This window comes from Sinocyclocheilus anshuiensis, unplaced genomic scaffold, assembly GCF_001515605.1.
Source record: "Sinocyclocheilus anshuiensis isolate Anshui unplaced genomic scaffold, SAMN03320099.WGS_v1.1 scaffold1384, whole genome shotgun sequence".
Taxonomy (NCBI): domain Eukaryota; kingdom Metazoa; phylum Chordata; class Actinopteri; order Cypriniformes; family Cyprinidae; genus Sinocyclocheilus; species Sinocyclocheilus anshuiensis.
Window position 1 is genome coordinate 104,827 of NW_015542401.1, and position 11,158 is coordinate 115,984.

Consider the following 11,158-nt stretch of genomic DNA (forward strand, 5'->3'; position numbering starts at 1 on the left):
CCCCCCCCCCCATATTTTTCCTTTTAGTGTATTTGAGCCACTGGTCTTAATAAAGCTTCTCTTTCTAGTGTTTCCTTTGTTGTGTGTCCAGTCTCTGCTCTGCACACCCTCTCCGCGGGCCTCTCTCCAGCTCGGATGATGATGGAAAGCAGAAGAATGCAGGAATGTGGAGGGAGATGATCATCCTGGTTGCTCACTGCAACGGTCAGTACTTTGATCTACTCTGCATTTGGTCTAGACCCAACAATTTCCTGGAATATAGCGGAGAACTTTAGTTTACATGTGTCTCTCTTTCACATAGGTATCAGTGACTCAGCTGACCCATAAGGTATTTGGAAACGGTTGGTGTTTTGGACAGCCCTGTTTGGTTCCTACAACATATTTAAACTCTTCCACATTTGTTTTTAATTGCGAAAATGAAATGCCTGGAGAATTTTCAAATGTCTGTCTGACACCTGACCATGTTCTCCCCTCTGGCTCATCCATGCGCTCATACCCAAAGAATTTAACCTGTCAAACCAGATGTTTGTTAGATAAGTACCTGCTGAGGCTTAAGGTCTATTGAGTGACTTTTCACCTGAGAAGCAGAAACTCGAGAAGCAGTTTGGAATGTTTTAAGTCGTCCTTTCTAAAATGACTCACTGTAATTTTATATCGTCACAGGAAGACTCGTCTGATACATCGCAGAAGGACAGAGGTGGAGGAGATGGGAGCTTTTGCTCCTATTAACCTGGTGTTTACAGTTTAAACAGGTGAATAGGACTGTTATACTCACCCACAGAGTATTAGTTTTTAAAACCAGGTCTATTTAAGTTTGTAGCTGCTTACACTCTTAAAAATAAAGGTGCTTCAAAAGGTTCTTCAAGCGATGCCATAGAAGAACCATTTTTGGTTCCACAAAGAACCAATCAGTCAAAGGTTCTTTAAAGAACCATCTCTTTCTTGCGTTTTTGTAATCTGAAGAACCTTATTTCGCCACAAAGAACCTTTTGGGAAACAGAAAGGTTCTTCAGATGTTAAAGGTTCTTTATGGAACCATTTAGACAAAAAGGTTCTTCTATGGCATCGTGAAGCACCTTTATTTTTAAGAGTGTAGGTGATGGATGCTTGAGAATGTGAGTTATTCAAGAGAGGTCTGTTTAGTATAAGCTGATAAGATATGTAATACTCCCACCTCTGCTCTTCACTTGGCCTTGTATATTCAGGGAAAAAAGGGGTGAAGCTCACTTGAATTATGAGAAATTGTTGTCATCATGACCTGATTTTAATTTTTAATTTTTTGAGGAAGGGGGCATACCTTTCAGAAACAGAAATGATGTGAAAGGACACATTTCACTGCAAGAATATGAAGATTTGCTGTACAAATTATGCCCTTTAGAGCCATTTTAAGCCAGATATAACCATTCGGTAGAGATAAGTGAATTTGTGACAAAATGAAAAGGCAGCCTCTTAACAGGACAGATCTTAGATCGTGTTAAATTGAAAAGGTGCCTCATACCTCAGTCATGTCAGCAGAATGAGCAAACATTCCGATCTTACCTGTCTGGAATCTCAGTTATTTTTTTGTTCTCTGACCACACACTAAATTGTTCATCTCCGGTGTTTACATCCCTATTGTACCCTAAGGTCTACTTCAGAGTGTAATGAAACAAAATGATAATTCAAATCATAAAGCACGAGTGATTGTGATCTAAACATGTAAAACCAAATTAAATTACTATTTTAAATTAAAGAGTCAATGTACAACTGTTTTCAAGATTGATGATAATAAATGTTTCTTGAGCTCCAAATGACCCTATTAGAATGATTTCTGAAGGATCATGTGAAACTGAAGACAGGAGTAACATGGGCTGAAATTTCAGGTTGCCATCACAGGAATGAAATTAGATGTAAAAAGATTCATCAAACATCCTCAAACCTAATTTAGTGGTTTGAATCAGACTCATTCAGTTTGTGAACTGTTAAGAGGTGTTATTAAAATTGCAACTGACTCCAGCTGAACCGTAAATAATTTTTCTCTTATGTCGTATGGTCTGGGAACTGTTAGTTCTAATTAAATATATACACATTTTATTCTAAAAACACATCAAATATTTTACAAGAGAGTATGTTTAATCATTGTTTTGCATAGTAGGGTCCAATTATAATGTTGACTCAATTGTCAGAGAAGCTTAAAGGAGTCATGTTTCTTGATAATGTTGGTAAAGTTCTTTGCACAAAGAAAAAAAACAACTACTTTCTGATTCTCAATCTGAAATGTTTAATATGTGTATGCAAGGTGTGTGACATGTTGAAACCACGATCAACACAATATATGACTTTTCTTTTTCCAGACAGGAGGAAGTATTCTTACAAAACAGAGTGGTATTTGAGAGATTTTTTGCTATCTCTGTGATATAATAATAATTATGCAGTGGAAATGGAGATTCCATCAAATTTGTGTTTGCATAAAAGAAGGAAATCAAGAATTAAGAAGAGAGGGTTGAGGGGAGTAATTCCCCTGCAAAGCAACAAAATTTATTTATTTTAAAGGGGGTGATTCTTTTCTATACCCACTGCATAAACAAACCTTTGTGCCATACGCAATAAGTCTTTTGAATAAAATGTAGTACTGCAGTGTTTTAGGAGGGGTGAATATATTAAGTATTTATTTGATGTTATGTGAATGTTTTGTATTGTCATTGTTCTATGTAAAGCGAGACCAAAGACCAATTTTCAGCCAAGGCTGAACAATAAAGTATAACTAACTTTTTTTTTTTTTGAGCTATCGGGAAAAAAATAAATATATATATATATAGTTTTTGAGCATCTTTTGTTGTTCACTTAATTTAGATTCCCAATACAACATGGTGGGGACATGAAGTCTTTCTTAGTGCATGGAAATGACGTATTGAGTATAGACCAGCTTTCATTCAAGTTTGATGAGGAACGAGGCTAGTGATATTTTTAATACAGGGACACTCATTTCTGCTAACGCTGTTTATGCACCAAAGATACACTCGGACATACAGGTTGTGAGGAAAGAAATGTGGAATGCTTGTGTGGGTTTCTGAGGTGTGTGTGCATTTATGTGTAAAGAATGCTGCCAGACTGGCCGGTACACTCTGCTTTGAGGACTCTACATTCCCCTGGCTCTCCCACATCCCTCAGCAGGTTACCAGACCCAAGCCGGCAGTCGTCAGCCTCTCAGCTGCCTACCCAGCATTCCACAGGCTTTAGCTTAAAGAAAAAAAGAATTCCTGGCATTGTATGACTGGCCTCTAGCTTGAGGCTGATGCGCTCTGTCCTGTCCCACAACTTATAAGAACAATTCAAGTGACAGAGAAACACTTGATTGCTGACTTGTCGTGACATGGCAAACTTGTGGATTTGTTAGACATCATGTTCTTTGCCAGACACAACTGACTAGATACTTCTCCTCTCTGTTTTTGAATTAGTTGCCTGGCTTTTTGGTCAGTAACCCATTGCCATCTTCCCAGACTGGCATCGTTTGAATCAGTATGATGGAGGTACATGAATATTGGCCATTGGCCTCACATCTGAAATCTGAGAGCATGGTTACATGTCTGTATCAGCTGCTCTTTGTCCTAGTTTGAGAGGAGAGGCTGTTTTGTGTTTTTTATCTGTGTATGAGAGCTTGTGAACAGGTATGAGAGGAAGTCTGGGACAGTTATAGTCTGTTTTGTGTCTCTTTTGTGTTTGTGTGTGATAAGATCGATGTGTGAATTTATAGATGACATTGAACGTTTTGCATGTTTTAATGATCACTTTTTTGGAAAAACTTTTAATTAAGTGTGTATTATTTTAAAGGACTATTGTCAATTGTTCATTCAGACAGGAGTTTTTTTTTAAACCCCTTTTTCAACCCTGGTGACATAAGTAATTAAGTTCTGCCACCTAGTGGCCATAATATCTCATTTTGCTTGCTTCTGCATTTTGTCACCATCCTGTGATTTCAATGTCCTGTCAGTCAAAATTTTAATACAGGTGCCTTAATTCTGCTTTAATTTCTGCAAAATTTGAAACTATTTTTTTATCAAATGGCACAAATATTACTACGTTTTTTTTTTCATTGTTTTTGTCATAAAGTGCTAAATATAAAAATAATAAAAAACTTAATTCAAGATATATTCTCTGAAAACATATTGTATCATCCTACACAATATTGTCTTTCAAATACATTTATCTTATTTTAAGGATGTTTACATATTTTTACTGTAAGACAGCTAAAAAAAATAGCAAAAAAAGGCAGCATATCACACTCTTAAATGTATATAATTGATGGTCCCATGAAGAACCGTTAAATTCCATGGAATCTTTCTAAAGGCTCTAAACGGGTTCTTATGAATATTGAAATATTGTTCACACAAAGAAAAACATTTTTATTTTAAGAACTGTTGACATAAAGGTTCTTTGGGGAATCAAAAATGGTTCTATTGCATCACTACAAAAAATCTTTACTTTTAAGAGTGCAGAGGCATTACGCTGATGATACTTGCATGTTCTTGAAATATGTTAGTTGTTAGTCTATCTAAGAAGAAAAGGCCTTTGTAAAGTCAGGGAGGGAAGCAGTACGCGGTGGCACTTATTATACATTTACTGAGCATTTACTATTACCCTCTACTTTGAAAATAATGTTCTGATCAAAGTGTAGAACTGGATTTGAGTTGGTTCACCAGTTGTCTGAATTATCCAAATCTCCAGTGCAAATCTTTGAAGAAAAAAACAGAGGAAAACCATTAAAAATGCTTATAAGATTATCCTCATTCCCTTCACCATAAATGTTTGTTCTGATTTAGTTTTACTTTACTTTAGTACATTTGTGGCATGCCTATGCTATGTTATATATCAAGATCTTATTTACATTTCTGACATTTTGCATCACGTTTCATTTGTAACAAGTCATTGTGACACCAAAACTAGTCCTGATTCTGCAGCTCTGCTGTAGATAAAGGGTGCATTGTGACACATTATTTGCATGTCTGTAAGATAAACACACGTAGGTCATGTCGAACCTCCTGTTTCTGCTATTATGTCAAAGCACCAGTATATGATAACAGCTGATACACCAGCTTAAATTAACATTATAATAAGCAGTTATTTACAACACTGATTATGTATTCTATCTTTTGATGTTGTTACTGATTGTATTACATATAAAACAATGTTCTGTCTAATTTCTCAGAAGTATTTCACAAACTTTGTATCAATCTATATCTGTATTTCACAAACTCTATATCACAAAGGCTGCAAAGATGATGGAAGTCAACCTGAAGAACAAAGGCCTCAATCTGATCATCAGCTACACGGATGTGAGCATCCAGGATGCAAAAGCGGGTAAAAATGGCAAAGTGTGCAAAATTATAATTGGAAGATCCCTAATAATCACCAAGGTGAGCGTACCTGAAGATCACATTTAGTCAATAGGTAAACACCATTCATATTGTTTACATATAAGTGCTTTGAAAAGTTCTATTATGCTCACCGAGGCTGCAGTTATTGTCAGGATCCTGCCCTGACTGTCTTGTCTTTCTTTGTTCAATGTTTCTTTGTTTGTTTTGGGTTTAAGCACATGGTTCTGTCTCTGTTTCTGTCGGCCATGTGCTCTTGTCCCACCTCCTTGTTTCCCCTGGTCACGCCCCCTTGTTTAGCCCTTGTCTGCTTGATCGTTTTCACCTGATCCTCGTGTGTGCTGCTCCATATATTGGGTTCCTTTTGCTTGTGCCTCTCCTAGTTTGTTTTGGTGTTTACCTGTTTCTTGGTCCAGAATTTATCCTTTTGATCTTGCTCAAGTTATTTTTTTGATCTCTTATCTAGTTATTTTACATTCTCGTTTCCTTTGTCTTTAGTTCTTGTTCTTTTGATTTTGTGCATTCTTATCTAGTTTTGTTTCTCTTTTTGATTTAGATTTTCATTTCCTCTTGTTTTTGTGGTTTCAGTTCCTTTTTTGAATCTTGGCTTTTTTTTTTTTACTCTTTGATTATTTCTTTGGATAGTTTTGGTTATTTATTACTTTTGCTTTGTTCACTTTGTTTTCAATTGTCCATCTTGTGTCGTTGTGTTGTCTTGAGTCTCATCTTGTTTGTTTTTGTTTTGTCCTGTCTTGCCCTAACCCAGATTCCCTGGCCACTGACCCCCACTGCCTGGAAGCAGCTCTCCTCTCTCACGTGTCAAGTCTCTGGTTCTGTGAGTCCCTACCTGGCGGCTAGACTGGTGCGACATTTGAGTTTCACTTCAAGCTATGGGTTCCCTGTGTTCCTGCATGGTCCTTCGTCTGGAGCTGCCTCCTCCGTGCTAGAGTCCGTGGCCATCTCGGACTGTCTCAGTGGTCATCCCTCTTGCCCGTATTGTGTCGTCTGCCCTGCCCTGTTTGGACTGTTCTGACTCCTCATTCCCCCCTGCTGTTCTAGTCTACGTCTTGTTAATAAAATACCATTGTCTGCTCATTTGCATTTTGGTCCCATTTCTTGCAGATGCCTTACAGTTATTTTATATAAAATATTTTTTTAAACGTAATCTGTTCCTGTTATGGCAAAGCTGAATTTTCAGCAGTGTCAGTGTCACATGATCTTTCAGAAATCATTCTATGCTGATTTGGTGCCCAAGAAGTTTTTTTTAAATCATACTGATTAAACTTTTGAACAGTGTATATTAAGAATATAATTTTTCATAAATTGTATTATGGAATTATATAAAAAATATATAATATAATGTATTTCTCTTACCTCATTAGTAATTTGCTTATTGTTTTAAGCATAAAGCATGATGCACATTTTTTAAATTCATGTGTAAAATTTGAATTAAGATTTTTTAAAAATATTTTTAACATTTAATTTATTTTGTGTTAGAGGTATTTAGATATTTTGAAGGTGACTTGGGATCACAAGCATCTAAGACAGTCAATTGGCACAGCAGTAGTATACCACAGTGATTACTCAACATTTCTTGTGTAGTTCCGCAGCATTCTTACGTTTAACATGTATTTCCACATCAGTCTATGGATATGTTTGTGGCTAATTATAAAGAATAACTTGAGGCTCTATGAAATAAAAAGCTCTTCAATCTAGTGGTCTGGAATTTTATTTTTTTATTTTTTAATGCTCTGCTGTCACTGCTGTTTAGTGATTTGGGCATCATATAAGACAATAAAATGATATCAATATCTGTATATTTAAGTATCATGAGAATCTGAGTTAAAGTACTTGTTTTTGGCCATGAATTACAGTCAAACTTAAGCATGAGAGAAAATCAGAGTCAAGACTGATTTAAATCAATGTATGGTAATAGAATGACATTGAGAAGACATCTGATTTGTTACTCATTTATATCAGCTTTATACTGCATGTCTCATTTGTAAGCTTCTTTGGATTAAAACACTTTCTAAATGAGTAAATGTAAATGTAATGTAAATGTAATGTTCTCTCTGTCAGGGAGGAAGGCAGCTTTGTGGTCTGGGAGAGACTAACAGACGCGTAAGCAGTTGCAGTTGCGGTAAACATTCACAGACCTTTAAAGAGTTAATAGACTTATTACTCCATAACCCTGATTACTCCCACACATCCAATACATACACTCTAACATACATGTAAATGCCTTCCATTGTAGACTGAGTGCAGGTCACAAACGAGCTTTTGACTGATAATGGCATCTAGAATATGTGACAGTGTTCTGGTGACTGGATCAAACCGTGGAATTGGACTTGAGTTGGTTCGCCAGTTGGTTGATTCACCCTTGTCTCCAGTTCAGATCTTTGCTGGTTGTAGAGACCCAAATGGACCAAGATCACAGGTAAGAAGCCATACTAACACTGTATAGAAAAGTTCAACTGGTTTACCTGTGTGCAATTGGTAAGTTAATTTCTAAATATATACTACTGTTCCTTGTTAATTAATGCTTGTTCGTAATTGATGTTAACTAATTTTAATTATTTTATAAAACTTAATTACTATACTTAATTATATTGTATAATTAATTTACAAAATTATACAATTCAGTTAATTTATACAACTTGAAATGTTAAAGATTCATTTAGATTTAAAAGTACTGTTAATTGTTACTTCATGGTATCTAAAAAAAACATGTTAACAAATCTTATTGTAAAGTGTTTCTGAAATCATAAAAACTATATGTTTTCAATGTTGTCAATGATGTTGTCATTGCCATTTAGCATAATGTTTTTGTTTAAATTCAGTAAATGCCAATGCACTACGTGCTATATGAAAAAAAAATGGTTTGAACTTTGTACTATCTGTACTATTTGAGTTTTACAAAGACGACATAGATGAGTCATTGTGGCACTGAAACTTGTTGGGCAACTCTGCTGTTTCTGTGCTGCATTTAAAGGGTGAAGTGTGACACGTAATGTGTGTGTGTCATTTTATGAAGATGTGTATTTCTAAAACATCCTGGAAAGCACTTCCAACTGCTTGTCTTCTAGGATCTCCAGGAACTAGCTCAGAAGCACCACGATGTGATCACGGTTGTCCAACTTGGTAGGAGATTAATAATAAAATAATGAACGTTGTTGTAATTTTGTGGTTGAGTCATGATTCTGTTCATTAGGACTGTCATTACCTAGATTAAAGGATTGGTTCACCCAAAAATGAATATTTGCTGACAATGTACTTTGCCTTAATCCATCCAAGATGTAGATGAGTTTGTTTCTTCATCAGATTTGGAGAAATTTAGCATTACATAATTTGCTCAGATTATTGTGATGTTTTTATCAGCTGTTTGGCATCCATTCACTGCAGAGGATCCATTAATGAGCAAGTGATGTAATGCTAAATTTCTCCAAATTTGCTCTGATAAAAACACAAACTCAGCAAATTTTCAACATTTTCAATTTTGGATGAACTACTCTTTTAATCTAATATAATGTTGGTTTACCTAATTTCTCAATAGACACGACCAGTCCTACTAGTATCGCAAAGGCCTCAAAACTGGTGGAAGTCAAGCTGAAGGGCAAAGGCCTGAATTTGATCATCAACAATGCTGGTGTGAACATCCCAGGATCCCTAGCAGAGACAGGAATGCAGGAGATGGTGGACGTGTACACAACCAATGTTGTAGGACCCATGCTCATCGCAAAGGTGGGTGAACCTTCAACACTGCAACAAATGATTGTCTTACTTAGTCTTGTTTTTCATTATAAATATCTAAAAAATTGTATGTGACTTAAGATATTAAGTATTATTCTTTTAAAAAATGTATACAAATCAAGTATGCTTAAGTAAAAACATCTGTCAATCGGGTAAGAAAGATAATCTTGTTTTCTCTTTAAATAAAGGTTTTTGTTCTTATTCTTACTCCACTGACAGATATTTTTTCTTTTTTTTTTCAAAGCATAAACTCACGTAATTTTAATTGATTTTATTATTTATTTATTTATTTTTTCTCCCCCAGAAAACAAGACTTAAAGTCATTTTGCCCCTTCTTGATTTGGTAATGTTTAGATATTTGTACTGGAAAACAAGGCAAACATTTTATTGTGTAACATTTCCCCTTTACGGTAAATTACATGAATTCATTTTCAGGATTTCCATCCCCTCCTGTGCAAGGCTGCAGCTCAGTTTCCTCATCAAACAAGCATGTCTTGCAGTAGGTCAGCTATTATCAATGTCTCCACACTGCTGTCATCCATCACCAGATGCCCTGAGAATTTCTCTGTGTCTCCAATGTACCCCTATCGGGTCAGCAAGGTACCTCATCAAGCCCTTTTACTGTAATCCATAGACAACAAAACATAAACATTTCTTCAAGTATTATTAACCATAGGCTTTATTTGACTCATAAATCAAAATTAAAACTACTACATCTTGACTGTTTCTTTACTTCAGGCAGCACTGAACATGTTAACTTGCTGCTTGGCAGAAGATTTCAAAAAGGATGGCATTCTAGTTATGTCTCTCCATCCAGGATGGGTCCAGACAGAAATGGGAGGCCCAGAGGTAATACAAAGTGCTTGTTACAAATTTCTTTACATTCATCTCAGACTGGTTTACTTTCTTTGGCAGCCTCACATTTGACATTTTTCTGGTGGCACCCTCAGGCTCCCCTGACGACACTTGAGAGCACCAGCAGTATGATGAAAGTCATCACAAGCCTCACCGAGAAAGACAGTGGAACTCTTTTAGATTGGGAATGCAAAAACATCCCCTGGTGATTACGCAACTCATCTTGTGTGTTGTGCTCACATCTTAAATTTGACATGTACTTCCACTTTTTTGTCTGTCTGCGGTTTGTCTGAGAAAAATGTTACTAACAGCAATTCTAGTATAAGTTCACAAACTTTGTAAAACAGCAATGAAAAATATGCCATCATATTAGTGTAATGCATGTGAGGAAGATCTCATATAAAAACATGAAAACAGATTTCTTATGCCTTGAAGTTTCCCCCAACTAATATTTGTATTGCAGACTTTCCAAATTAAATATTAGCAATTGTAATCAAATTAGCTGTGAGACAATGGGAGAATGGATAAAGAAAGGAAGATGAGGAAAATGTAAAAGAGAGAGCCAAAAGAAACAAAGCCAACCACAACATGACCTTCTTCAACTGAGATTTCTAGAAAGGACAATAAAATTATGTACAATAACAAAGAAAAAGAATTGTGAGCGCTTTCCTGCCACTATGTGTCTCATAAATTAATGAATATTTTGTGAATATCGCGATCTTTACATGGGTACAGTACGCCCTCTAGTGTTTAAGGAATATACCCATTTTGGTGCAGTGGGTTTCAACCCTTTTGATTTTAAGGCCAGCTGTAGTTATTTTTTTATTAAGGTTATGTTCATATAAATCAGTTCAAATAATTTTAAGACTAAATTGGCCCCCCGTTGAGAACCACTGGTTGAGTAACTTACATACATAACTTACATAGGCCTACATAATATCTGCTTATGTCTCATCAATACAGTATGGAGATGCAGGAGTTAAAGATATGATAAGGTTTGTCCAACCCATGTCATCACGGATCAGAGAAACAAAGGTAGATCGATTACAGCATTGAAATGCTAGAAGACTTCCAGAAGAAGCAGCGGCCAACACTATTGAATTGTTCTGTTAGATTGATTTAAGAGTGAAGCTCATGAAAACGTGTCCTGGTCATTTCACCTCAAAATCAAAAGAAAAAGTAAGAAATTATAGTCTACATTT

At 35.8% G+C, this 11,158-nt stretch overlaps 1 protein-coding gene and 1 long non-coding RNA gene across 2 annotated transcripts; both read left to right on the forward strand.

Moving 5' to 3' along the window:
* Window positions 1-110: 110 nt before the first annotated feature.
* Window positions 111-706, forward strand: LOC107692937 (uncharacterized). Its single transcript, XR_001634693.1, has 3 exons — window positions 111-204; window positions 302-328; window positions 664-706. It is a non-coding gene; the product is annotated as an uncharacterized LOC107692937 (long non-coding RNA).
* Window positions 707-7,566: 6,860 nt separating this feature from the next.
* Window positions 7,567-10,608, forward strand: LOC107692932 (C-factor-like). Its single transcript, XM_016492136.1, has 6 exons — window positions 7,567-7,788; window positions 8,438-8,492; window positions 8,905-9,092; window positions 9,537-9,701; window positions 9,840-9,950; window positions 10,052-10,608. Exons 1-6 carry the CDS (start codon window positions 7,642-7,644, stop codon window positions 10,163-10,165), a joined length of 780 nt encoding a protein of 259 aa, XP_016347622.1. The 5' UTR covers window positions 7,567-7,641; the 3' UTR covers window positions 10,166-10,608.
* Window positions 10,609-11,158: the final 550 nt, after the last annotated feature.

Excerpts from the sequence above, each read along its gene's own strand:
- LOC107692932 (XM_016492136.1), top strand. The coding sequence starts at position 7,642 with ATGGCATCTAGAATATGTGACAGTGTTCTGGTGACTGGATCAAACCGT. Across the intron at positions 8,493-8,904 it reads GATCACGGTTGTCCAACTTG|ACACGACCAGTCCTACTAGT; the intron begins GTAGGAGATTAA and ends ATTTCTCAATAG. Across the intron at positions 9,702-9,839 it reads ACCCCTATCGGGTCAGCAAG|GCAGCACTGAACATGTTAAC; the intron begins GTACCTCATCAA and ends TCTTTACTTCAG.